Source organism: Gallinula chloropus, assembly GCF_964237585.1.
Source record: "Gallinula chloropus genome assembly, chromosome: 36".
Classification (NCBI taxonomy): domain Eukaryota; kingdom Metazoa; phylum Chordata; class Aves; order Gruiformes; family Rallidae; genus Gallinula; species Gallinula chloropus.
In genome coordinates this window covers 338438-366061 of record NC_140121.1, presented here as the reverse complement: position 1 = coordinate 366061, position 27624 = coordinate 338438, and the positions used below count along the sequence as shown (strand labels likewise).

The window sequence follows — 27624 nt, the reverse complement described above, 5'->3', positions numbered from 1 at the left end:
GGCTTTAGCAGTGGGGTGGGTGGGGGGTTGTGGGGTGCGTACCCCAAACCCCCCCATCCTCCCTGTGGGGCTGGGAGCGGGGTGGGGGGGTTCTGCACCCCTAAACCTTTCAGTGGGGCTGGGGGCTCCCGTTTGGCTCCGGTACCGTTCGGGGCAGTGGGACACCCCCCCCCCCCACTCAACCCCCTTCCCCCCTCCCCGGGGGGCTTTTGCACCCCAAAACCTGCCCTCTTTGCTGGTGGGCAGGGGGGCTTTTGCACCCCAAAATCTGCCCTCTTCACTGGAGGGCAGGGGGGGGCTCTGCACCCCAAACCCTGCCCTCTTCACTGGGGCTTTAGCAGTGGGGTGGGTGGGGGGGGGGTGTGGGGTGCGTACCCCAACCCCCCCCATCCTCTCAGTGGGGCTGGGAGCAGGATGGGGGGTTCTGCACCCCTAAACCTTTCAGTGGGGCTGGGGGCTCCCGTTTGGCTCCGGTACCATTCGGGGCAGTGGGACACACCCCCCACCCCCCCCTCAACCCCCTTCCCCCCTCCCCGGGGGGCTGGGATCCGCCCGTGGGCCGGGCCAGGAGGGGGGGGGGGGCGGGGGTTCCCCTCCCCTCCCTCTCCCCTCCCTCCCCCTTCCCCTCCCTCTCCCCGGCAGCCCGACGAGCCCCGTCGCGGGCAGGGCGGGCTCGGAGCTCCGGGACCGGGCAGCCAGGGCCGGGCATGGAGCTCTGCCCGGTGCCCACCGCGCTCCTCGCCGCTCTCCTCGCCGTGCTGCCGGGGCTGCCCCCGGCCAGGGCAGGTAACGCGCACCGGGAAGGGGGAACCCCACGCCCACGCGTGTCTGTGTGTCCCGTCCCCCCCCCCCCTCAATCCTTCCCCGGGACACCCCCCACCCCCACCCGGCTCTGCGAACCCCAGCGCCGGGCGTGGGAGTCCCCACGGGACCCCCCGGTGTTGTCACGCGTGGGGTCCCCACGCCCCCCCCTCCCCCCGCCTTCAGCACCACGGACAGGGCTGGGGGCTGCAGCGTCCCGGGGGAGGAGGGGGTGGGGGGTGTCAGGGTACCCCGGGAGTGGGGACACCCCCGGGAATGGGGCTCGGGGGGGTCCCGCGTGGCTCCGGTCGTGGGATAGGGACACCCCCCCCCCCAACTTCGCCTGGGGTGCGGACGTTCCCCGTGGGTCTCTTGGGGGTGCTCCCCTCGGGGAGGGGCTGCTCACCCGTGTCCCTTCGTGGGGGCTTTATGGGAGGGTTAGGGGTGCCCCCACCCCCTCAGGGTGAGGGTGTTTCCCTCCCCCCCCCCCCCACCCAGTCCAGTGGTAGGGGTGGGGGTGAACCCCCCCCAAAAGCCTCTTGCCCTGGCTGGTGGTGCTGCCCCCCAGGCTGGAGTGGGGGGGGGGGGGGGGTGGTCTGGGGTTAAGCTGAGAATAACTGGGATTAATGAGGGTCCTGGAGGTCGTGGGGGGGGGCCCTCACCCCATTTCCATCACCCCCAGGGCCCCCCCCAGCACCCCGAGCCCCCCCCACGCCTGGGTCCGGCATCCAGAGGAGCTGGGTTGACCTGAGGCCACCCAGCAGCCCCGTCTCGGGGTCCCCAGCCCAGAGGGGGGGGGTGTGGGGCCCCCCCAGGCCGGGCTGTGACTCCCCAGGGAGCACCGGCAGGAAGCCGGACCCTGTGTGTGGGGTCAGGAGGGCCTGAGAGTCGGCTGGGCCGGAGCAGGGTCAGCCCGTTCCCAGCCTGGCCTCGGCCTGCTGTGCCCCCCCACTCCCCCCCACAATGCTTGGGGTGCCCCAGCTGGGCCAGGGGGGGCTGTGTGGGCATTTTGGGGAGCCCAAAGAGGAATGTGTCCCCCCCCTACCCCGGATTGCCTTTGCCTGGCCTGCCCAGACAGGCCTCTGCGGCAGGAGGGAGGGTGGGTGGGTGGGTGGGTGGGTGGGTGCTGTCGGGGCCCCCGGCGCTCTCTGATGTGGCTGCTGTCATGGCCCCCCAACCCCCCCCCCCCACCCCCTGCACACCTGGCTGGGCTGGATTAACCCTCCACGTGCCCTGGCGCAGCCTGGGGTGGGGGTCTGGCTCCCTGCAGAGCATGGGCAGCACCCCCAACCCGCTCCTTGCAACCCCAACCCGCTCCCCCCACCCCCAACCTGCTCCCTGCACCCCCAACCTGCTCCTCACACCCCCAACCCGCTCCTTGCAACCCCAACCCGCTCCCCCCACCCCCAACCTGCTGCCTGTACCCCCAACCCGCTCCCCACACCCCAAACCCGCTCCCCACACCCTCAACCCGTTCCCCACACCCCCAAACCCACTCCCCGCACCCCAACCCACTCCCCACACCCCAACTCACTCCTTGCACCCTCAACCTGCTCCCCGCACCCCCAACCCACTTCCTGCACCCCCAACCCACTCCCCACACCCCAAACCCGCTCCCCACACCCTCAACCCGTTCCCCACACCCCCAAACCGCTCCCCGCACCCCAACCCACTCCCCACACCCCAACTCACTCCTTGCACCCTCAACCTGCTCCCCGCACCCCCAACCCGCTTCCTGCACCCCCAACCCGCTCCCCGCACCCCCAACCCACTCCCCACACCCCAACCCACTCCCCACACCCCCAACCTGCTCCCCGCACCCCCAACCCGCTCCCCACACCCCAACCTGCTCCCCATACCCCAACCCACTCCCCACACCCCAAACCCCCTCCCCACACCCCCAACCCACTCCCTGCACCCCCAACCCACTCCCCACACCCCAACCCACTCCCCACACCCCCAACCTGCTCCCTGCACCCCCAACCCGTTCCCTGCACCCCCAACCCGCTCCCTGCACCCCAACCCCCTCCCGGCACTCCAACCCCCTCCCTGCACCCCTAACCTGCTCCCTGCACCCCCAACCTGCTGCCTGCACCCCCAACCCACTCCCCACACCCCAAACCCACTCCCTGCACCCCCACCCACTCCCCACACCCCCAACCTGCTCCCTGCACCCCCAACCCGTTCCCTGCACCCCCAACCCACTCCCCACACCCCCAACCTGCTCCCCACACCCCAAACCCCCTCCCCACACCCCAAACCCACTCCCCTCACCCCAAACCCCCTCCCCACACCCCAAACCCCCTCCCCACACCCCAAACCCACTCCCCACACCCCAGTTAGGTGCAGCTTATGGGTGATGAGGGGATGTGGGTGTGTGGAGGGGGGTGGTGTCCCCCGTGGGTGACAGACCCCTCCCAGCCCTGCGGGGTGCACCCGTTCAGGAAGGGGGGGTGCAGAGCGGGCCCGGGGGCGGAGGAATGCGCTGAAGGAATCTGGCAGCCACGGGACCGGACCTTGGGCCCACACAGCTGCCTGGCCCCGAGCCGGCCTTGGCGGGAGGCAGCAGGGGGATGGGGACGCGGTTGCGGCCTGGCTGGAGCAGCCGGGGTGCCTTGTGGGGTGGTGGTGATGGAGGGGGGGTCCCCCACCCTCTGAACAGGGGGGTCCCCCACCCTCTGAAGGCTCCCCGCTCCCTCCACAGCAGTGCTGGTGGATGTGCTGCAGACCCTGGGCATGCAGGACGGCCGGGATGGCGTCACCGTCACCGCCGGCATCTGTCCGCAGCGCCCAGGGACCCAGGACCCCGACCTGGCTTTCCGTGTGGACAACAGCACCCAGCTCAGCGCTCCCACCCGGCAGCTCTTCCCCGGTACCCACAACCCACCCCCCCACCCCCAAACTCAGCCCAATCCCAAACCCAGCAGCGCCCAGGGGCGAGCGGCCCCTTTCGGGGTGCAGAGCTGCCTCTTAGGGTTCACTGCTGTAGGTGGGTGGGTGGGGGGGGCTCAGACTGATGGGTGCCCCCCCTCTTCCTTTCCCCTCCTCAGATGGCTCCTTCCCGGAGAACTTCTCGCTGGTGGCCACGGTGCGCGCGCGGCGCGGCGGCCAGGCCTTCCTGCTGTCCCTCTACGACGAGCGCGGCGTGCAGCAGCTGGGGCTGGAGGTCGGGCTCTCCCCTGTCTTCCTCTACGAGGACCAGGAGGGGAGACCCCCCCCCGAACAGTACCCCGTCTTCCGCAGGGTCAGCCTGGCTGACGGACGGTGAGTGCCAGGAGGGGCTGGGGTGCACAGCCCCCCCACACCCTGGGGGTCTCTCAGTGCCAGGAGGGGCTGGGGTGCACACCCCGGGGGGTCTCTCAGTGCCAGGGAGGGGATGGGGCACACCCCCCCCACCCCAGGGGTCTCTCAATGCCAGGAGGGGCTGGGGTGCACAGACCCCCACACACACCCTGGGGGTCTCTCAGTGCCGGGGAGAGGATGGGGCGCATCCTGGGGGTCTCTCAGTGCCAGGAGGGGCTGGGGTGCACACCCCTACCCACCCCAGGGGTCTCTCAGTGCCAGGAGGGGCTGGGGCGCATCCTGGGGGTCTCTCAGTGCCAAGGAGGGGATGGGGCGCACCCTGGGGGGTCTCTCAGTGCAAGGGAGGGGATGGGGTGCACCCTGGGGGTCTCTCAGTGCCAGGGAGGGGATGGGGTGCACACCCCGGGGGGTCTCTCAGTGTCAGGGAGGGGCTGGGGCGCACCCCTACCCACCCCAGGGGTCTCTCAGTGCCAGGGAGGGGATGGGGCCCCCACCCTGGGGGTCTCTCAGTGCCGGGGAGGGGATGGGGCCCCCACCCTGGGGTCTCTCAGTGCCAGGGAGGGGCTGGGGCACACACCTCCACCCAGGATCTCTCAGTGCCAGGGAGGGGCTGGGGTCCCCACCCTGGGGGTCTGTCAGTGCCGGGGAGGGGCCGGGACACCCCCCCCCACCCCGGGGGTCCCTCCGTGTCCCCTCCCCACCACCTGAGTCCCCTCTCGGCAGGTGGCACCGCGTGGCACTGGCTGTGGAGGGCACCCAGGTCTCTCTGCTGGTAGATTGTCACCCCCTGGCCACGCTGCCCCTGGAGCGGGGACCCCGGCCCGTCATCAGCACCCAGGGGGTGACGGTTTTTGGGGCCCGCCTCCTGGATGAGGAGGTGTTTCAGGTGGGTCCCTCCCCAAAATCCTTGTGCCAGCACCCCTGGCTGGCTGGCAGCACCCTTGTCCTGGTAGCCAGGGGGTCTGGGGGGAGCAAGGGGCGGGGGGGAACACATCCAGTTACTGCGCTGGGGGCTGTTCCTTGTCCTCATGGGGTGTCTCTGTGCCCATAGGGTGCCCCTGTTCCCCCTCCCTGCAATCCCTCCCACTTCAAATGTCAGGGGCCACAGCAGAGGCCTGTGGGGTGCCCCCCCTGCCCTTTTTTGTCCCCAGCAGGCTGACAAGGGTCCCTTTGTTCACTGGCACCCTCTGTTCCAAGGGGGTGTCCCCACTGGCTGCCCCGTGCCGCCCACAGGGACAGGACGGGCTCCAGCTCTTCCCCACACATCTGGGTTGTGTGTGGGCACCCGGTCTGTGGATTTAGGGGGGCAGAGACCCCCAATCCCTCGTGCTCCCCCCTGCTTCTCCTTCGCTGCAGGGGGATGTCCAGCAGCTGCTGATCGTGGCCGACCCGGAGGCCGCCCGTTCCTACTGCCAGCTCTACATGCCAGACTGTGACCAGCCCCTGCTCTACCCTCTCCTGGCCCCCTTCCCAGAGGAGGTGAGCACCCAGGAAGACCCTCGGGAGCTCCCACCCTACTGGGCAGCCTGTGGGGATGCTGCTGGGCTCAGCATCAGCATGGGGGGAGCATCCAGGACCCCCCTTGACATCCCCCGTTTCTCTCCGTGCCCCTTGCAGAGCAGCCCAGAGCCCAGCAGCACCTCAGGCAGGAAGAGGAAGAAGGGGAAGGGGAAAGGGAAGCGCAAAGGGAAGGGCAAGAAGAGGAGGAACAAGGAGCAGCGTGAGGTCCCTGAGCCCACTGTCACACCCAGCATCACACCCAGCCAGGTAGAGAGGGGGACAACCCCGGCAGAGGGGTAGAGGCTGCTGGTCCCCGCACTGTGCCCGCTCCAGGGCTCACCAGCACCACGCCACGGCTGAGACGGGACACACCGGACCCAAATCTGCCCTAAAAGTGGGTCAGGTCCCGCTGTGAGTGACTCCAGGACGCATCCCGGAGCTGGCCGGTGCCTGCGCGCACCCGACGCAGCTCCCACCCCTCCCTGTTCACACACGTCTGGGACAAAGTGGGGCGGCTCCAGCCACTCTGGACCCCCTAAAAACGGACCTTTGGGTCCGTTGGAGGTGCCTGTGGGGCTCTGGCCGGAACGACCCCTCCCCAGAATTCGGGGGGAGGGGGGTGGTCCTGGGGCAGCCGGTGCGTCCCCACAGGATGCTGATCCCGCTGGTACCTGGGGCAGAGCCGTTCCCACGCCTCCTGTCCTCACGCAGCGGGTCCCGGCAGCCGGGGGGGGGATCCCCTGGGTGGGGATGCTGGGGAAGGGCAGGAACAGCCCCCCCCCCACGCCCCCCCTGCCCCCGCTTTCGGCCTCCTTGGCTCTGGAAATGGGTCACGGCTGCAGCTGGGGACGCGGCGTGCGCCAAGCCCCGTCCTGCCGATGAGTCAACCCGGTGGCTGCGCTCCAGGGGCTGCTGGGAGCCAGGGGCTGCGTAGCCCCGGGGATGGGGGGCAGCGCGACCCCCCTCCCCTGCCCCTGGGAGCTGCAGAGCACCGGGGTCCTGGAGCCTTGTCCCAAATGGGGAACGGCTCCAGCATCCCGAAGCTGGGATGTGCCATGGTGTCTACCCCCTCCCCAAAAAAAAGCAGGGCAGCCCCTGGCTCTGCCAGACCCCATGAGGGTCCTGGGCCAGCACCCCCCTCACCCTGCACCCTTTCCACACCACCCAAGGCCCCCACGCTGACAGAGGAGACCCCCCCTTCACCGACCCCCCCGAGCGTCGCCACCACCCTGAGCATCACCCTGAACGACACCCACCCCTTCGAGGTAGCACCAGGGCTGGGGGGCTGGGGGGCTGGGGGTTTCCCTCCCCCTGACAGACACTTCAGACCCCCAGCATCTCCCTGTGCCCCGCAGGACCCCGGAGAGGATGAGGATGGTGTCGCTGGGGCTGGCAGCACCGAGCTGCTGGGCTATGAGGACTACTACGACGGGGACCCTGCGAGCCAGGAGCGGTTTGGGCCTGCCAGGCAGGACACCACGGTGATCCAGGCCCCCCAGGTAACACCTGGGACCCCCAGAGCTCTGTCTGCTTGCACTGGGAGGGGGTCCCAAGGCTGTGGGGGCAGTTGGGTGCCCTTCACCCAGCGGGTCCTCAGCTCCATGCTTTGCAGGAGCCCAGCTTGAAGGGGCAGAAGGGTGAACCAGCCATCGTGGAGCCGGTGAGTGGAGCATGGATCCCACCCCCACCCCTCCCCAACCCTCTCAGCACCCCAGGGCACCCCTCTGAGTCAGGGCTCCCTCTCTTCTCCCTTAGGGTCGTCGGTTCGAGGGGCTGCCGGGACCCCCAGGCCCTGCGGTGAGGAGCGGTGGGCGGCTGCCGGGGTGGGATGGGAGGGGGTGGGCTGGAGATCCCAAAGCTTTAACATCCCTCTGTGTTCTCCTCAGGGGGAAACAGGTCCCTTGGGACCACCAGGGCTCCCAGGGCTGCCCGGGGACCCTGGAGATCAGGTACAGAGCTGGGATGGGGAGGGGGGGTCTGTGTGGGGGCCGCGGGGTCCCGCCGGCGTGCCGGTGCATGCCGCCGTGGCGTGTGGGTGATGGAGCTGCAAGCCCTGGCCTGACAGCTGGGTTCTGGCAGCTCAGCTTAGCCCCCTCCCCTTTCCCCACCTCCCCCCCCACCCCCCTCCCCACCAGGGTCCCGCGGGACGGCCGGGGCTGCCGGGAGCTGCCGGGATCCGTGGCCCAGCGGGGACCATGATCATGTTGCCGGTGAGCGCCGGGATGGGACCCTCAGGGACCCTCAGGGACCCTCTGGTGGGGGATGGCTCTCTAGGTGACATGGAGCTGGCTGTCTCCAGTGACTCCCCCACCCCTCACCGTGCTCCTTCCCCCCTCCCCACCCCAGTTCCAGTTCGGTGGGGACTCCCTCAAGGGTCCCACCGTCTCTTTCCAAGAAGCCCAAGCCCAAGCGATCCTACAGCAGGCGAAGGTGAGGACCCCTCCCCACCCACCCAGACCCCCCCCCACCCACCCCCAGCCTCCCCTCACCCTCTCCTCCCTCCTGTCCCCAGCTTGCCATGAAGGGTCCCCCAGGTCCCATGGGGCTGACCGGCCGCCCGGGCCCACTGGTGAGTATCCTTTAGGGTGCCCACCCCCCTCAGACACCCCCCATGGGTGCATCCCACCCCCCGGTGAGCATCCCCCCACGCTGGGGGCTGGGCTCTGTGGTGTTTTTTAGGGTCTCCCAGGACACCCCGGCCTGAAAGGGGACGTGGGGGACGTGGGGCCGCGGGTGAGTCTCGGCTGCGCTGCGCCGGGGTTCCCCCCTCCCCAACCCTCACCTCCCCCTGCCCACCTCATCCTCTTCTTCATCAGGGTCCCAGGGGGATGCAGGGCCCTCCAGGACCACCAGGGAAGCTGGGCAGACGGGTAAGTGCTGGGGGGGGGTGGGTTGTACCTCCCCAAAATGCTCTGGACCCCAATTCCTGAGCTTTGGGGTCACTTCCCACCCCTTGGGATCCGTCTTACAGGGTCGTGCTGGAGCTGACGGTGCCAGGGGCCTCCCCGGGGACACTGGACCCAAGGTCTCATGTGTGGGGTGCTGCTGGGGGGGGGTTCTGGTGGGGGGGGGTGTTCAGGGCTCAACCTGACACCCATCCCACCCCACAGGGTGACAGGGGCTTCGACGGGCTGCCGGGGCTGCCTGGAGAGAAGGGCCACAGGGTAAGTGGGGACGGTGCCACGGCCCCTCCTGCCCCCACCCCCCCCTGTGCCCCCCCCTCATCCTCTCTCTCTTCTGCAGGGGGATGTGGGGAAGCCGGGCCCAGAGGGCCCCCCCGGGGAGAAGGGTCTCAAGGTGAGGAGTGTGGGGCTGGGGAGGTGGGGGGGGAAGGATCCCAACCCCTCTGGGGGTGGTGGGATGTTCTCAGCTCCTCTCCCACCTCTCCAGGGCTCCGATGGGCTCCCAGGACCCCGTGGGCAGCCAGGGGAACCCGTAAGTACCCGCTGCCAGCACCCAGAGCTGGGCTTGGCTTCTCCCCCAGCCCCAGGAGCACTGAGGGGGGGGCTGAGGGGCTGGGGGGGGGGGCAAGCTTGGCCCCCTACTCTCTCCTCGTGGCTTTTCAGAGGAGGGATTTGGGTGCTGGAGGCCCCCCCACCCCTGGGATGTGTGGGGGTGCTGGGGTCAGCGCTGCCAGCTGAGCCCCCTCACTGACCCCCCCTGTCCTTGGCCCCCAGGGCATGAGAGGCCTCATCGGCTCCCGTGGCCCCCCCGGGCCCCCAGGACCACCGGTATGAGACACCGCTCCTGCCTGGCGTCTGTCTGTCCGTCTGTCCCCCCCCCTCCTCACACCCTGGGGACCTTGAGCCTGTCACCCATCACCCTGACCCTCCCCCCCTTTGTCCCCAGGGTGTCAGCGGCATCGATGGAGCACCAGGGCCCAAAGGCAACGTGGTGGGTGTCAGGGCACCCCCCAGCCCCCCAGCAGCCCCCAGCCCCATTTTGGGGTTCCTCATGGACTTTTTCTCCCCCCCCCCCCACTCCACCCCCCAGGGAATCCACGGGGAGCCAGGACCCCCAGGACAGCAAGGGAACCCCGGCCCACAGGTATGGGGAGGTGATGGGGGGCCACTGGGGTGTCCCCACGGGGCTGGGGGCTCGGGTACCCCTCAGCCCCCTCCCCAACACCCCACTCTGTTCTCTCCCAGGGTCTCCCTGGCCCCCAGGGTCCCGTTGGGCTGCCAGGGGACAAGGTGAGGCAGGACCTGGCATGGATGGGGGGTGCACACGGATGGAGCCCCCCCCCCCAGCTCTGTGGGGGTGGCATGGGGACCCCCCCAGTCCCTCTGCACCCCCTCACATCCCCCTCTCCCCCAGGGCCCACCGGGAAAGCCGGGGATACAGGGTGTGGCTGGGGCTGACGGGCCCCCGGTGAGTAGGGGGTCACTGGGGGGGGTGGGGGTCACTGGGGGGGCTGTCCCAGCTCGGGGTGCAGACTCACTTCCTGGGTGTCCCTGCAGGGTCACCCCGGCCGAGAAGGGCCAGCAGGAGAGAAGGGGCTCCAGGTAAGGGGCTGAGACCCCCCCCCAAATCACCTCATACCCTGGGGCTGGGGGTGGCAGCCCCTCCTTTCCAGGGTTGGGGGCTGGGGGGGGGGGTGTTATTGCCAACTCTCCCTTCTATCCCCAGGGTCCTGTGGGTGCCCCCGGGCCCGTTGGCTACCCTGGCCCCCGTGGGGTGAAGGTAAGCACAGCCTGCCCTCTGGGGGGGGGCTCTGAGTGATGGGGAGGGGGGGTCAGATGGCACCCCCTGGGCTGGGGTCTCCCCTGCACCCCTCTGTGTCCCCACAGGGAGCTTTTGGCGTGCGGGGCCTGAAGGGCAGCAAAGGGGAGAAGGTGAGAGGCTCTGGGGAGAGGGGACAGCAGGGGGTGGGGGGGTCCCGGGGGGGGGGGTTTGGCGGGGGGGGGCAACTCATCCCTGCCCTGAAACAGCTGTGGCTGTGGGGATGCCTGGGAACTATCCCACATATCCCACACATCCCATCTATCCCACTTATCCTGCACATCCCATCTATCCCACATATCCCATCTATCCCACATATCCCACACATCCCATCTATCCCACACATCCCATCTATCCCATACATCCCATCTATCCCATCTATCCCACACATCCCATCCATCCCAACTATCCCACACATCCCACATATCCCATCCATCCCAACTATCCCACACATCCCACATATCCCATCCATCCCTTCTATCCCACATATCCCACATCTCCCAGACATCCCATCTATCCCATCTATCCCACATACCCCACACATCCCATCTATCCCACATATCCCATCTATCCCACACATCCCATCTATCCCATCTATCCCATCTATCCCACACATCCCATCCATCCCATCTATCCCACATACCCCACACATCCCACCAGCCCCTCTGCTGGGCTGTGGGGCTGAGCCAGCCCACCAGAGCTGACGCAGCCCCCCCAAAAACGTGCCTCTTGTCCAGGGAGAAGATGGATTCCCCGGCTTTAAGGGGGACATGGGTCCCAAGGGGGACAGGGTAAGCGGGGTCCTGGGCTGGTGGGGTCTCTGTGGGGTGGCACGAAGCCCCGTGGGGCTGCAGAGGGCTTGGGGATGGGGTTAGGGGGGAGGGGGACACAGGCAGCTCTGGGGGACCCCAACCCTGAGCCTGTGTTTCCATCCCAGGGCTCGCAGGGCTCGCTGGGTCCCCGCGGTGAGGACGGTCCCGAGGGGCTCAAGGGGCAGACGGGTCCCCTGGGGGAACCGGGAGCTGCCGGCCCCGCGGGTGAAAAGGTGAGAGGGGGGTCCCTGTGTCCCCTTGTCCCCCTGTCCCCTCCCTGTCCCTGGAGCCCAGGGCTCAGCTCTGCTCTCTCCCTCCCAGGGCAAGCTGGGAGTGCCGGGGCTGCCGGGGTACCCGGGGCGCCAGGGCCCCAAGGTGAGCACGGGGGGGGGGGTCTGGGGGGGTTTTGGGGGGTCCTGGGACCTTGTCAGCCCTGGGACCCCCCTTCTTCCTGCTTTCCTTAGGGCTCCAGCGGCTTCCAGGGTCCTGTGGGGCTGGTGGGAGAGAAAGGCAAGAGGGTGAGTCTGTCCTGTCATGTCACCCTGTCCTGTCCCACCGTGTCACCCTGTCCCGTCACACCATGTCACCCTGTCCTTTCACACTGTGTCACCCTGTCCCGTCCCACTGTGTCACCCTGTCCCGTCACACCGTGTCACCCTGTCCTGTCATGTCACCCTGTCCTGCCCTGTCACCCTGTCCCATCACACTGTGTCACCCTGTCCTGCCCTGTCACCGTGTCCTGTCCCACCGTGTCACCCTGCCCTGCGCTGTCACCCTGTCCCACTGTGTCACCCTGTCCCATCCCACCGTGTCACCCTGTCCTGCCCTGTCACCTTGTCCCATCACACCGTGTCACCCTGTCCCACCATGTCACCCTGTCCTGCCCTGTCACCCTGTCCCATCCCACCGTGTCACCCTGTCCTGCCCTGTCACCCTGTCCCATCACACTGTGTCAGTCACCCTGCCCTGCCCTGTCACCCTGTCCCACCGTGTCACCCTGTCCCACCGTGTCACCCTGTCCTGCCATGTCACCCTGTCCTGTCACCGTGTCACCCTGTCCTGTCCTGTCACCCTGTCCTGCCCTGTCACCCTGTCCCTCCTCTCTCTGCGCAGGGCAAGGCCGGCCCGGCCGGGCAGATGGGGCAGCGCGGGTCCCCGGTGAGTCACCCCCCCATCCTGGGCCGGGGTGCCAGGGCAGCCCCCCTGTGCTGTGCCCCCCCAGGGCCGAGCCGGGCTGGGATCCCACAGCAGCCAGCCCGGGGCTGCCGTATCCCATGGCAACCGGCACTCCGGCCTTTCCCTGTCCCACACAGCCCACACAACCCACATATCCCATCTATCCCAGACATTCCATCTATCCCACATATCCCACGTACCCCACACAGCCCACATATCCCATCTATCCCAGACATTCCATCTATCCCACATATCCCACGTACCCCACACAGCCCACATATCCCATCTATCCCAGACATCCCATCTATCCCACATATCCCACACATCCCACACAGCCCACATATCCCATCTATCCCACATATTCCACTTATCCCACACATCCCATCTATCCCACATATCCCATCCAACCCATCTATCCCACATATCCCATCTATCCCAGACATCCCATCTATCCCACACATCCCACATATCCCATCCATCCCATCTATCCCACATATCCCATCTATCCCACATATTCCACACATCCCATCTATCCCACACATCCCATCCATCCCATCTATCCCACACATCCCACATATCCTACACATCCCATTATCCCACACATCCCACACATCCCATCTATCCCACATATCCCATCTATCCCATCTATCCCACATATCCCATCTATCCCACACATCCCATCTATCCCATCTATCCCACACATCCCATATATCCCATCTATCCCACACATCCCATCTATCCCATCTGTCCCACACATCCCATCTATCCCACACATCCCATCTATCCCATCTGTCCCGTCCCAATTTGGCTGGAGCCGGTCATTTCCCACGGCAAACGGAGCCTGGGGACCACTGTCACCCGTGGCAACCAGCCCCCGAACTTCCTCCTGTATCCCATGGGATGTGGCCATGGCTGCGTCCATCCCGGCTCCTTTCCCCCTTTCCCTGGATCCATCCCGGTCCCCCAGCTCCCCATGCTGCTTCCAGCTCTTCCCCTGCCCCGTTCCCCCCATTTCCAGCCCTGTCTCCCCTCTCCCAGCCCCATTCCCAATCCCATTCCCAGCCCTACACCTTCCCAGCCCCATTCCCAGCCCCACTCCCAGCCCCATTCCCAATCCCATTCCAAGCTCCACACCTTCCCAGCCCCATTCCCAGCCCCATTCCCAGCCCCACTCCCAGCCCCACACCATCCCAGCCCCATTCCCACCCCCACACCTTCCCAGCCCCATTCCCAGCTCCACACCTTCCCAGCCCCATTCCCAGCCCCATTCCCAGCCCCACTCCCAGCCCCACACCATCCCAGCCCCATTCCCACCCCCACACCTTCCCAGCCCCATTCCCAATCCCATTCCCAGCCCCACACCATCCCAGCCCCATTCCCAGCCCCACTCCCACCCCTCCACCATCCCAGCCCCATTCCCAATCCCATTCCCAGCTCCACACCATCCCAGCCCCACACCATCCCAGCCCCATTCCCAGCCCCACTCCCAGCCCCATTCCCAGCCCCACTCCCAGCCCCACACCATCCCAGCCCCACACCATCCCTGCCCCATTCCCACCTCCACACCATCCCAGCCCCATTCCCAGCCCCACACCATCCCAGCCCCATTCCCACCCCCACACCTTCCCAGCCCCATTCCCAATCCCATTCCCAGCCCCACACCATCCCAGCCCCATTCCCAGCCCCACTCCCAGCCCCACTCCCAGCCTCACACCTTCCCACCCCCACTCCCACCCCCACACCATCCCAGCCCCACACCATCCCAGCCCCATTCCCAGCCCCACTCCCAGCCCCACACCATCCCAGCCCCATTCCCAGCCCCACACCTTCCCACCCCCACTCCCACCCCCACACCATCCCAGCCCCATTCCCACCCCCACTCCCAGCCCCACACCTTCCCAGCCCCACACCTTCCCACCCCAATTCCCAGCCCCACTCCCAGCCCCACTCCCAGCCCCCCACCATCCCAGGCCCACACCATCCCAGCCCCATTCCCAGCCCCACTCCCAGCCCCACACCATCCCAGCCCCACACCATCCCAGCCCCACACCATCCCTGCCCCATTCCCACCTCCACACCATCCCAGCCCCATTCCCAGCCCCACACCATCCCAGCCCCATTCCCACCCCCACACCTTCCCAGCCCCATTCCCAATCCCATTCCCAGCCCCACACCTTCCCAGCCCCATTCCCAGCCCCATTCCCAGCCCCATTCCCAGCCCCACTCCCAGCCCCACACCTTCCCACCCCCACTCCCACTCCCACACCATCCCAGCCCCATTCCCAGCCCCACTCCCAGCCCCGCACCTTTCCAGCACCATTCCCAGCCCCACTCCCACCCCTCCACCATCCCAGCCCCATTCCCAATCCCATTCCCAGCCCCATACCATCCCAGCCCCACTCTCAGCCCCATTCCCAGCCCCACACCATCCCAGCCCCACACCATCCCAGTCCCATTCCCAGCCCCACACCATCCCAGCCCCACACCATCCCAGCCCCACTCCCAGCCCCACTCCCAGCCCCCCACCATCCCAGGCCCACACCATCCCAGCCCCATTCCCAGCCCCACTCCCAGCCCCACACCATCCCACCCCCACACCATCCCAGCCCCATTCCCAGCCCCACACCATCCCACCCCCCAACCATCCCTGCCCCATTCCCACCTCCACACCATCCCATCCCCACTCCCAGCCCCACTCCCACCCCCCCACCATCCCAGCCCACCCTTCTCCTCCTCTCTGCCCAGGGTCTCCCAGGGGAACGTGGTCTGCCCGGTCCCACGGGGAAACCCGGCCCCAAGGTAGGTGGGAACCTCCTGGGGGTCCCTCCCTGACCCCCACATCCCCCCCTCCCCGCCATGCTCGGGGTCCCCATGGCCCTGGGTGCTGGCAGTGGGGCAGTGGGGCCTTAGGGTGGTGGGGTGAGGGGGTGGGGGGGGGTCTTTGCTGCCATCCTCAGCCTGGTTCTTTCTCCCCAGGGAGACCCTGGTCACGACGGGGCCCCCGGGGCGGTGGGAGAGAAGGTGAGTGGGGGTCCCGGTTGCTGTGGGCTTGAGGGGTGCAAAGGCACCCCAAGAAGGGGTCAAGCACAGGGAAAACAGGGTGCTGGGCACGGGGGGGAGCGTGTGGGTGCTGTGGGGGTGCAGGGACAACCCCTTTGCCCCTGACTCTGGGGTTTCCCTCCCTCCCACAGGGACCCCAAGGTCCGCAGGGTCCCAGCGGCTTCCCGGGCACGAAGGGACCCCCGGTAAGTGGTGACATCTGGTCCTGCCTCTGTCTGGGACAGCGTGGGGGGCTGCTGCATCCCCCCTCCTCCTCCTCCTCCTCCTCCTCCTGTGCCCTGTGGGGTGCTGGCAGTAGGGTGGGGGACCCAGTTACCCCCCTACTTATCCCCCCCCCCTCTTACCTCTGTGCTGCGCAGGGTCCCGCCGGGAAGGACGGATTGCCAGGACACCCAGGACAGCGTGGGGAGCCGGTGGGTCCCCCCACTTCCCTTCCCTGGGGTGGGGGACACACACACACCTGGTGATACCCAGCTTAACCTCCCCTCTCCCCTCTCCTCCACAGGGGTTTCATGGCAAAACCGGCCCCCCCGGCCCCACGGGGGTGGTGGGACCCCAGGTGGGTGCTAGGGATGGAGGTGGGCAGGGTGGAGAGACCCCCCCCACCCCCCCACCCTAAACAACGCTCACCCTGCTCTGTCCCCACAGGGTAAATTAGGAGAGACAGGGCCCGTGGGGGAGAGGGGGCACCCTGGCCCCCCCGGCCCCCCTGGGGAGCAGGGTCTGCCTGGAGCTGCTGGCCGAGAGGGAGCCAAGGTAGGAGCTGGTGCTGGGGGTCCCACCCAGACCACCACGAGCCTGAGCCAGGTGGGGCTGGGGTCCCTCTGGGTTCTTCCCAGCCCCCCCTGACCCCTCTCTGCCTTGCAGGGTGACCCCGGCCCCGCTGGCATCCCTGGTAAGAGTGGCCCCCCCGGTACCCACGGCTTTCCTGGCACACGGGGGGCACCTGGAGAGACGGTGAGTGGTGCCCCAGGCCTGGGAGCAGCCTGTTCCCATCAAGGGGGGTGGGTGGGCAGGGTGGGGGGGCCCTTCCTAACCATCTGCCCTGCTCGGCTTCCAGGGTCCACCTGGCCTGAAGGGTGGGGAAGGTCCCCCTGGCCCCCCTGGCCCCACGGTGAGTACAGACGGGGTTTTTTGCGGGGGGGTCCCTGGAGTTTGGGGGGGGTTCCCTTGGAACATACATACTCCTTAGAGGTTTCTTTGGAGAGGAGGAAGACTGTGAGGCCTTCCTCCCCTCATCCCAGCTCTCCCTGCTCCCCAGGGCTCCCCCGGAGAGCGTGGCCCCACGGGGGCTGCCGGAGGCATCGGGCTGCCGGGCCGGGGGGGTGCCCAGGGCCCCCCCGGTCCTGCTGGTGAGAAGGGCTCCCCGGTAGGTGTGTGGGGTGAGGCAGGGGGGGTTGGGGGGCAGTCCTGGGCCAGGCTGCATCGCCCATGGGTCCCAGCCAGCCCCCTGCCCCTTCCTGCCCGCAGGGTGAGCGGGGTGCCCTGGGGCCGGCTGGGCACGATGGGATCCAGGGCCCTGTGGGGCTGCCGGGCCCGGGTGGCCCCCCCGGCCCCGCCGGTGAGGATGGGGACAAGGTGAGTCCTGGGGACAAGGGTCAGCACCCCTGGCAGTGGCACTCAGCACCCTGGGACAGGCATCGGGGTGACCCCAGGGCTGGGGGACCTGTGGGATGGGGTGGGTTCCCCATGGCTCCCCAGGAGTGGGGGGATCCCTGGCTGCTGGGGATGGGGCAGAGTCCCCACAGCTTCCCTGGATTGGGGGGATCCCTGGCTGCTGGGGATGGGGCAGGGTCCCCACGGCTTCCCTGGAGTGGGGGGATCCCTGGCTGGCGTTGGGCAGCGCTTGGCAGGTGGTGAAGGTTCCTTGGTGCTGGTTCCTTGGCTGTGGTCCCCAGCCCTGGCAGCATCCCCTGGCTGTCTGGTGTCACCACATCCCCAGCCCTGGCAGCTTCCCCTGGCTGTCTGGTGTCACCACATCCCCAGAGCCCTGGCAGCATCCCCTGGCTGTCTGGTGTCACCACATCCCCAGAGCCCTGGCAGCATCCCCTGGCTGCCGGTGTCACCACATCCCCAGAGCCCTGGCAGCTTCCCCTGGCTGTCTGGTGTCACCAAATCCCCAGCCCTGGCAGCTTCCCCTGGCTGTCTGGTGTCACCACATCCCCAGAGCCCTGGCAGCATCCCCTGGCTGTCTGGTGTCACCACATCCCCAGCCCTGGCAGCTTCCCCTGGCTGTCTGGTGTCACCACATCCCCAGAGCCCTGGCAGCTTCCCCTGGCTGTCTGGTGTCACCATGTCCTCCACAGGGCGAGATGGGGCTCCCGGGCCAGAAGGGCAGCAAAGGCGACAAGGGTGATGCGGTGAGTGGGGGGCAGGGGGGTTTAGGGTGGCCTGGGGAGGGAGCAGTGAGGAGGGGGAGATGTTTGGCACCTGCCCTGACCCCGTGTGGGGGCTCCTGTCCCACAGGGTCCCCCAGGACCCACTGGAATCCAGGGACCCATCGGGCATCCCGGCCCTGCGGTGAGTCGCTGCCGAGCACCCAGCTCCTGGATCCCCCCGCCAGTCCCTCGCCCCCTCCCCAGCTCCCAGATCCCTTCCCAGCTCCTGGATTCCTCCCCCAGCCCCTGGCCCCCTCCCCAGCTCCTGGATCCCTCCCCAGCTCCCGGATCCTCCCCCCACTCCCTGGCCCCCTCTCCATCTCCCTGATCCCTCCCCAGCTCCCAGGTCCCTTCCCAGCTCCCAGATCCCTCTCCAGCTCCCAGATCCGCCCCCCAGCCCCTGGCCCCCTCTCCAGCTCCCAGATTCGGCCCCCCCCCCAGCTCCTGGATCCCTCCCCCAGCCCCTGGCCCCCTCCCCAGCTCCTGGATCCCTCCCCCAGCCCCTGGCCCCCTCCCCAGCTCCCAGATCCCTCCCCAGCTCCCGGATCTCTCCCCCAGCCCCTGGCCCCCTCCCCAGCTCCCGGATCCCCCTCCAGCCCCTGTCCCCCTCCCCAGCTCCCAGATCCCCTCCCAGCCCTTGGCCCTCTCCCCAGCTCCCAGATCCCTTCCCAGCTCCTGGATTCCTCCCCCAGCCCCTGGCCCCCTCCCCAGCTCCTGGATCCCTCCCCAGGACCCGGATCCTCCCCCCAGTCCCTGGCCCCCTCTCCAGCTCCCGGATCCCTCCCCAGCTCCCAAATCCCTTCCCAGCTCCCAGATCCCTCTCCAGCTCCCAGATCCGCCCCCCCAGCCCCTGGCCCCCTCCCCAGCTCCCAGATTCCGCCCCCCTCCCTAGCTCCCGGATCCCTCCCCAGCTCCCGGATCTCTCCCCCAGCCCCTGGCCCCCTCCCCAGCTCCCAGATCCCCCTCAGCCCCTGGCCCCCTCCCCAGCTCCCAGATCCCTCCCCAGCTCCTGGATCCCTCCCCAGCTCCTGGATCCCTCCCCAGCTCCCAGATCCCCCCCCAGCCCCTGGCCCCCTCCCCAGCTCCCAGATCCCCCCACCAGCCCCTGGCCCCCTCCCCAGCTCCCAGATCCCTCTCCAGCTCCTGGATCCCTTCCCAGCTCCCGGATCCCTCCCCAGCTCCCAGATCCCCCTCAGCCCCTGGCCCCCTCCACAGCTCCCAGATCCCCCCCCAGCCCCTGGCCCCCTCCCCAGCTCCCAGATCCCCCCACCAGCCCCTGGCCCCCTCCCCAGCTCCCAGATCCCTCCCCAGCTCCTGGATCCCTTCCCAGCTCCCGGATCCCTTCCCAGCTCCCAGATCCCCCTCAGCCCCTGGCCCCCTCCCCAGCTCCCAGATCCCCCTCCAGCCCCTGGCCCCCTCCCCAGCTCCCAGATCCCTTCACAGCTCCCAGATCCCCTCCCAGCCCCTGGCCCCCTCTCCATCTCCCAGATCCCTCTCCAGCTCCCAGATCCCCCCCACCCAGCCCCTGGCCCCCTCCCCAGCTCCCGGATCCCCCCCAGCTCCCGGATCCCTCCCCCAGCCCCTGCCCCCTCCCCATCCCTCCCACCCCCCAGGCTGGGGTCCGTGGGGGTCAGGGGCCGCTGACCCCCCTGTCCCCCCGCGCAGGGAGCGGACGGGGAGCCGGGGCGCCGCGGGCAGCAGGGGATGTTCGGCCAGAAGGGAGACGAGGGGTCGCGGGGTCACCTTGGCCTGAGCGGCCCCCCGGGCCTGCAGGTAGGGAGCAGAGGGGGACACAATGACACCCCCACCCCCCACCATGAGCCTGGGCTCTGCCCAAGCCAGGGCACCCTCTGCCTTCCCCAAGGGGCTTCTGGAGCCCCCCCAGCCTAATGTGTGGTGCCCACAGGGGATGCCAGGCCCACCAGGAGAGAAGGGTGAGAATGGAGACGTTGGCCCCATGGTGAGGACACCCCACAGCCCTACTTGCCCCCCTCTTACCCCCCCTTTCTGCCCCCTCTCCCCTGGGAGCACCCTGACCCCTCTCTGGTCTCCCCACAGGGTCCCCCCGGCGCACCAGGACCCCGTGGGCCGCAGGGACCCAGCGGTGCTGAGGTGAGTACAACCCCTGGGGGGCACAAGGGGGGGGTTGCTGGGGGAGAGGGGCTGCTCCCAACATGAGTACCCCCCTTTTTTCCCCCCCATCCTCTGTCCTTTAGGGCCCCCCAGGAATGCCGGGCGGCGTGGGACAGCCGGGTGCCGTGGGAGAGAAGGTACAGCAGTGGTTTTGGGAGAGGGGAGTGGGGCTGGGGCTGGGTGCTGGGGTGGGAGGGGGCTGCTAGCACCCCCCAGCACCCCTCAGCATCATCCCCTCTCTCTCCTCTCACCCAGGGGGAGCTGGGTGAGGCGGGAGACCCCGGAGCCCCAGGGGAGCCCGGAGCACCCGTGAGTACAGCAGAGGGGAGGGGGAGGCAGGGAAGGGTGGGCAGAGCCCCTGGAGAAGGTTCTAGTGCCCCCAGCGCCCCCTCCCCAGCTCTGCCCTGACCCCCCCATCCCGGCACAGGGTGTGAAAGGAGACACAGGGGAGAAGGGAGACGCGGGGCAGCCGGGGGCGGCCGGACCCCCGGGCAAGAAGGGACCCCCCGGAGAGGATGGAGCCAAAGGCAACCTGGTGAGCAGGGGAGGGAGCGTGGAGAGGCTGGAGGACCCCAGCCTGAGCCCCCACGGCCCCCCCCTAGCCCTAATCCCACCCCCCACAGACCCCCATAGCCCTAATCCTGCCCCCCACAGCCCCCCATAGCCCTAATCCCCCCCATGTCCCCCCCATAGCCCTAATCCTGCCCCCCACAGCCCACTATAGCCCTAATCCCCCCCACAGCCACCCCATAGCCCAAATCCCACCCCCCACATCCCCCCATAGCCCTAATACCCCCCCACAGCCCCCCCATAGCCCAAATCCCACCCCCCACGTCCCCCCATAGCCCTAATCCTGCCCCCCATGTCCCCCCCATAGCCCTAACCCCCCCCACATCCCCCCCACCTCTTCTTTCCCAGCCCCAGGGCCCCCTCCCAGTCCCACCCTCTCCCTTTCTCTCCGCAGGGTCCCATCGGCTTCCCTGGGGATCCCGGACCCCCCGGAGACCCCGGTGTCCCGGTGAGCACCCTGGGAGGGGCCACAGAGCAGAACCAGCCCCTTCCCAGGGGTCTGCAGCCCCCCTGACCCCCCCTGACCCCCCCATTGCCAGGACACCGGGGGGGGCTCTTCCCACTCTGCTGGTGTCCTGAGGGGTGGGCTCAGGATGGGGGACTCAGGGTGGGGGGCTCAGGGTGGGGGGCTCGGGGTGGGGGGCTCGGCTAGGTGGGTGCTGACCCTCTGCTGTGTCACAGGGTCTGGATGGAGCCGCTGGGGAGAAGGGTGACAATGGGGACCCTGGGCTGCCGGTGAGTGGGGACAGCGTGGGGGGTCCCGGCTGCCTTCCCAGGGGACCACCCTGGGCTGGGGAGGGGTCTGGGGGGGGTCTGGGGGGGGCTGACGACTCTACCTGAGCTGTGCTGCTTCCCAGGGCTCTCAGGTGTCCCTCACCCCCCCACACATTCCCCCCCACTCTCCCCTCATCCCAAATTCCCACCGGCTCCTTTTCAGGGTCCACCAGGTGCCTCAGGGGAGCCGGGTCCCCCGGGACCCCCCGGACGGAGGGTGAGGAGGGGAAGGGGAGGATGGGGGGAGGGACAGGGCAGGGTGCAGTGGGGTGCAGCGGGGCTGCGAGCCAGCGGGGCTCCCTGTGCCCCCCATCTCCCTGTGCCCCCCATCTCCCTGTGCCCCCCCTCTCCCTGTGCCACCCTCTCCCCGTGTCTCTGTCTCCCCATGTCTCCCCTCTCCTTGTGCCCCCCCTCTCCCCATATCGCCCCTCTCCCTGTGTCCCCCTCTCCCCATGTCCCCCCTCTCCCTATATCTCTCCTCTCTCTCCATGTCCCCCCTCTCCTCATATTTCCCCTCTTCCCATGTCCCCCTCTGCCCATGTCCCCCCTCTCCCTGTGTCCCCCTTGTCCTCATATCTCCCCTCTCCCCATGTCTCCCTCTGCCCATGTTCCCCCTCTCCCCCCCTCCCCATATTTCCCTTCTCCCTGTGTCCCCCTCTCCCCATATCCCCCTCTCCCTCTCCCCCTTCTCCCCATATCTCTCCTCTCCCCATGTCCCCCCTCTCCCCATGTCCCCCCTCTCCCCATATCTCCCCTTTCCCCCTATCTCCCCTCTCCCTGTGTCCCCCTCTCTCCATATCTCCCCCTCCCCATGTCCCCCCTCTCCCCATATCTCCCCCTCCCCATGTCCCCCCTCTCCCCATGTCCCCCTCTCCCCATATCCCCCTCTCCCCATATCCCAATCTCCCCATATCTCCCCTCTCCCCATGCCCCCCCTCTCCCCATATCTCCCCTTTCCCCCTATCTCCCCTCTCCCTGTGTCCCCCTCTCCCCATATCTCCCTCTCCCCATATCCCAATCTCCCCATATCTCCCCTCTCCCCATATCTCCCCTTTCCCCTTTCTCCCCTCTCCCTGTGTCCCCCTCTCCCCATATCTCCCCTCTCCCCATGTCCCCCCTCTCCCCATGTCCCCCCTCTCCCCATGTCCCCCTCTCCCCGTATCTCCCCTCTCCCCATGTCCCCCCTCTCCCCATATCTCCCCTCTCCCCATATCCCCCCTCTCCCCATGTCCCCCTCTCCCCGTATCTCCCCTCTCCCTGTATCTCCCCTCTCCCCATGCCCTCCCTCTCCCCCTCCTCTCCCCCTCCAGGGCCCCGTGGGACCGATGGGGCGCGAGGGCCGGCAGGGCGAGAAGGGTGCCAAGGTGAGTGGGGGTCAGTCCCCCAGCCCAGTTCCCCTCCAGAGCCCCCAGCAGTGGGGAGCAGCCCCCAGGCTGGGTCCCAGGGTGGGGGGGGGGGTCCATCTGTCCTGCCATCCCCAGGGAGCACCGGGCACCGAGGGACCCCCTGGGAAGACGGGTCCTGTGGGTGCACAGGGACCCCCGGGCCAGCCGGGCTCCGAGGGGCTACGAGGGATCCCCGGCCCTGCTGTGAGTCTGGGGGCTGTGGGGAGGGGGTTCCCGTGCTGACACAGGGCTGCACCCCCAAAACAGGCTGGGTGGGCTCTGCAGCTTGGGGAGGGGGGTGTGTTTTGGGGTGGGGGGGCTCAGCCTCGGGCTTCTCCCACGCCGAGTCTCTTCCAGGGGGAGCAGGGTTTGCTGGGGGCTCCAGGACAAGCGGGACCACCCGGCCCCCTGGTAAGTTGGGGGTACAGGAGCCCTGGGTGGTGGGGGGGACACACCCGAGCTGGGTCTGGGGGCTGTGACACCCCCTTGGCCTCTCGCAGGGTCCCGTGGGTTTGCCTGGCCTCAAGGGAGACCCCGGCCACAAGGGAGACAAGGTGAGACCAGGGGATGGGTGCTGGGGTCCCTCAGCCTGGCTTCAAACCCACAGCCCCCTCCTCGTGGGGAGGGGGGGCTGCCTGATGCTGCCTTCCCCCCCCCCCACTCCTCCCCCCCTCCCCACCCAGGGCCATGCTGGACTGATTGGGCTCATTGGACCCCCGGGGGAGATGGGGGAGAAAGGAGACCAGGGGCTCCCCGGCATCCAGGGACCCCCAGGACCAAAAGGAGACCCTGTGAGTGTTTGGGGGCACCCCTGAACTTTGGGGGTAGCCAAGGTGGGGGGGGGTGGGACACAGACATGGTGCACAACCCCTTTGAGCTCCAGGCTGATGCTGCCCCCTACCCACAGGGTCTGGCTGGACCCACCGGCCCCCCCGGCCCCCCTGGCCCCCCTGGGCTCTCGGTGAGTAGCTGTGTGGGGTCTCCAGGGGTCTCCCACCCCCCTTAACTCCCCTGGGGACCCCCCTGGGGCTCCGTCCCCAGGAGGGTGGGAGGGGAAGGGGGGAGCACAAGCTGTGGGGAGGGCTCAGGGGGTTATTGAAGGTCCAGCCAGTGCCCCCTCCTCTCCTCTCCTCTCTTCCCCACAGGGACCCCTGGGCCAGAAGGGCTCCAAAGGCTCACCGGTGAGTGCTGGGGGTGGGGGGATACTGGGATTGGGGAGGGGGGCAGGCAGCTCAGGGGGTCCCATTGTGGGTGCCACGGTGCTGAGTCCTCTTGTTTGGCAGGGTGCTTTGGGTCCCCGAGGTGACACTGGGCCCCCAGGGCCGCCAGGACCACCGGTGAGTCAGGGATGCTCTGGCCAGACACCAGTTCACCCCTGTCCCCCGCTGGGACGTCCCCAGACCCCCTCCCCTCCTCATCCTGCTGCGTCTTACTCTTACCCCCCACCCCCCCATATCCCAGGGCCGCCCAGCCGAGCTGCTGGAGGAGCCGCTGCCCTCGAGCAGGAGGCAACGCCGGGCGGCCCAAGGGCTTTTAGGGGAGCGGGGGGCACCCCCCCCAGATGCCAGGGGGCTGGAGGAGGTGTACGCATCGCTCAGCTCCCTGCGCACGGAGGTGGAGCAGCTGCGGCGGCCCCTGGGTACCCCGGAGAGCCCCGCGCGCGTCTGCCGGGACCTGCAGCTGGGACACCCCCACTTCCAGGATGGTGAGGAGGGGGTTGGGACAGGGAGGGGGATGGTTTGGGGCTTGTGCCTGTCTGGAGCCTGACTGTCTGTCTGTCTGTCTGTCCATCCTGGCCAGGGAGTACTGGATCGACCCCAACCAGGGCTGTTCCCGCGACGCCTTCCGCGTCTTCTGCAACTTCACGGCTGGGGAGAGACCTGCCTGTTCCCTGAGAAGAAGTTTGAGTCTGTGAGTGCCAAAGTGGGGGGTCCCCAAAGCACTTCATGGTGCTGGCAAGCTGGGGAAGAGTGGGGGGCAAGGTAGGGGGTGAGCAACACCCCCAGCACCATCTCCATCCCCCCTCCACCAGGTCCGCCTGGCCGCCTGGAACAGGGAGAAGCCGGGGACGTGGTACAGCACCTTCAAGAGGGGCAGGAAGGTGGGGACCACCAGCGCTCCTCCGGGGCAGGGAGGGGTGGGCTGGTGAGTCCCCACCACCCCCACCAATTCCTGTGTGCCATCACCCCCTCCCCAGTTCTCCTACGTGGACGCGGAGGGGAACGCGGTGCCGGTGACCCAGCTGACCTTCCTGCGGCTGCTGAGCGCGCGCGCCCCGGCAGAGCTTCACGCTGACGTGCCAGCACGTGGCCGCCTGGTTCGACGCCCGCGCCGGCTCCTTCGCCCGCGCCCTGCGCTTCCGCGGCGCCAACCAGGAGGAGCTGGGCCACGACCACCCCGCCGCCCCGTCCGCGCCTCCGCGACGGATGCCAGGTCAGCGCAACAAGATGCGGGGTCACCCCCCCCACCCTGTGACCCCCGCAACCCCCCCTGTGCCCCCATCTCCCCCCCCATGTCCCCATCTCCCCCCTCTGCCCCCATCTCCCCCCCATCACCCCTCTGTGCCCCCATCTCCCCCCTACGCCCCCATCACCGCCTGTGCCCCCATCAACCCCCTGTGCCCCCATCTCCCCCCCATGCCCCCATCTCCCCCCTCTTCCCCCATCTCCCCCCATACTCCCATCACCCCCTGTGCCCCCATCACCCCCTGTGCACCCTTCACCCCCTGTGCTCCCACCTCCCCCCTGCGCCCCCATCAACCCACTGTGCCCCCATCTCCCCCCATCTCCCCCCTGTGCCCCCATCTCCCCCTACGCCCCCATCACCCCTGTGCCCCCATCTCTCCCCCATCTCTCCCTGTGCCCCCATCACCCCTCTGTGCCCCCATCTCCCCCTGCGCCCCCATCAACCCACTGTGCCCCCATCTCCCCCATCTCTCCCCTGTGCCCCCATCAACCCACTGTGCCCCCATCTCCCCCATCTCTCCCCTGCACCCCCATCAACCCTCTGTGCCCCCATCTCCCCCCCATGCCCCCATCTCCCCCCGTGCCCCCGTCCCCCCCATGCCCCCATCTCCCCCATGCCCCCATCACTCCCATGCCCCCATCTCCCCCCATCCCCCCCAAGCCCCCATCTCCCCCCATGCCCCCATCTGCCCCCCATGCCCCCATCCCCCCCCGCCCCCATCTCCCCCCATGCCCCCATCACCCCCATGCCCCCATCTCCCCCCATCTCCCCCCCATGTCCTCATATCCCCCATGCCCCCATCTCCCCCCATCATCCCATGCCCCCATCTCCCCCCCTGTGCCCCCATCCCCCCCATGTGCCCATCTCCCCCCGTCTCCCCACCATGCCCCCATCACCCCCATGCCCCCATCTCCCCCCATCCCCCCATGCCTCCATCTCCCCCTGTGCCCCCATCCCCCCATGCCCCCATCTCCCCCCATGCCCCCATCTCCCCCCGCCCCCCCATGCCCCCATCTCCTCCCATCTCCCCCCATCACCTCCTGTGCCCCCATCTCCCCCCATCTCCCCCTGTGCCCCCATCTCCCCTGTGCCCCATCCCCTCCCATGTGCCCCCATCTCCCCCCTTCCCCCCCATGCCCCCATCACCCCCATGCCCCCTCTCCCCCCATCTCCCCCCATGTCCTCATCTCCCCCATGCCCCCATCCCCCCCATCTCCCCCCCATGCCCCATCACCCCCATGCCCCCATCTCCCCCCATCCCCCCATGCCCCCATCTCCCACCCATGCCCCCACCACCCCCATGCCCCCATCTCCCCCCATCTCCCCCCCATGTCCCCATCCCCCATGCCCCCATCTCCCCCCATCTCCCCCCCATGTCCCCATCCCCCCCATGCCCCCATCTCCCCCCATCTCCCCCATGTCCTCATCTCCCCATGCCCCCATCTCCCCCCATCTCCCCGCCATGTCCCCATCCCCCCATGCCCCCATCTCCCCCCCATCCCCCCATGCCCCCATCTCCCCCCCTGTGCCCCCATCCCCCCCATGTGCCCATCTCCCCCCGTCTCCCCACCATGTCCCCATCCCCCCATGTGCCCATCTCCCCCCATCACCCCATGCCCCCATCTCCCCCCCATGCCCCCACCACCCCCATGCCCCCATCTCCCCCCATCTCCCCCCCATGTCCCCATCCCTCCCATGCCCCCATCACCCCCCATCATCCCATGCCCCCATCTCCCCCCTGTGCCCCCATCCCCCCCATGCCCCCATCTCCCCCCATGCCCCCATCTCCTCCCATCTCCCCCCATCACCCCCTGTGCCCCCATCTCCTCCCATCTCCCCCTGTGCCCCCATCTCCCCCTGTGCCCCCATCCCCCCCCATGTGCCCATCTCCCCCCGTCTCCCCCCCATGCCCCCATCACCCCCATGCCCCCATCTCCCCCCCATCCCCCCATGCCCCCATCTCCCCCCCTGTGCCCCCATCCCCCCCATGTGCCCATCTCCCCCCATCACCCCTATGCCCCCATCTCCCCCCCATGCCCCCATCACCCCCATGCCCCCCTCTCCCCCCATCTCCCCCCATGTCCCCATCCCCCCCATGCCCCCCTCTCCCCCCATCTCCCCCCCATGTCCTCATCTCCCCCATGCCCCCATCCCCCCCCCATCTCCCCCCCATGCCCCCATCACCCCCCCGTCCCCCACCTCCCCCCCCCCGTCCCTCCCACCGCGGGTGCCCCCGCAGGCTCGCCGCGGGCAGGAGCGCACGGTGCTGGAGGTGGCCTCGTCCCGCGTGGAGCGGCTGCCCCTGACCGACGTGGCCGTCACCGACTTCGGAGACCCCAACCAGAAATTCGGCTTCGAGTTGGGCCCCGTCTGCTTCATGGGCTGAGCGCGGCCCCGGACAGAGTGTGGGGCGGGGGCTTGGGGGGGGGGGAAACACGGCGTGAGGAGGAAGAGGGGGGGTCCCCTGCTCCCTCTGCCGCCCCCCCGCCCCAGGGACAGCCCCCCAGGGGCTGCTCTGGTGAACTCAGGACTCATCGCCGTCCC

The 27624-nt window shown here is 68.8% G+C and overlaps 1 protein-coding gene across 1 annotated transcript; it reads left to right on the top strand.

Moving 5' to 3' along the window:
- Positions 1-707: 707 nt before the first annotated feature.
- On the top strand, positions 708-27575 carry COL5A3 (collagen type V alpha 3 chain; the record flags this gene model as incomplete). Its single annotated transcript, XM_084277790.1, is given in 70 exon segments — positions 708-786; positions 3506-3673; positions 3852-4065; positions 4828-4990; positions 5461-5583; positions 5722-5871; positions 6774-6869; positions 6960-7103; positions 7217-7264; positions 7360-7401; positions 7491-7553; positions 7740-7814; positions 7951-8034; positions 8117-8173; positions 8284-8337; positions 8421-8474; positions 8576-8629; positions 8715-8768; positions 8848-8901; positions 8995-9039; positions 9282-9335; positions 9454-9498; positions 9598-9651; positions 9753-9797; positions 9922-9975; positions 10065-10109; positions 10234-10287; positions 10395-10439; positions 11064-11117; positions 11264-11371; positions 11460-11513; positions 11603-11656; positions 12252-12296; positions 15060-15113; positions 15291-15335; positions 15506-15559; positions 15734-15787; positions 15880-15933; positions 16023-16130; positions 16242-16331; positions 16435-16488; positions 16636-16743; positions 16845-16952; positions 17681-17734; positions 17841-17894; positions 19418-19525; positions 19659-19712; positions 19811-19864; positions 19969-20022; positions 20141-20194; positions 20313-20420; positions 20850-20903; positions 21137-21190; positions 21393-21446; positions 22540-22593; positions 22711-22818; positions 22972-23025; positions 23115-23168; positions 23298-23405; positions 23522-23575; positions 23760-23795; positions 23898-23951; positions 24076-24324; positions 24419-24482; positions 24485-24525; positions 24647-24715; positions 24812-24889; positions 24891-25021; positions 25023-25047; positions 27320-27575. Coding segments are annotated over 70 exon segments (5289 nt in total). The 3' UTR covers positions 27467-27575.
- Between the last annotated feature and the right edge of the window lie 49 nt (positions 27576-27624).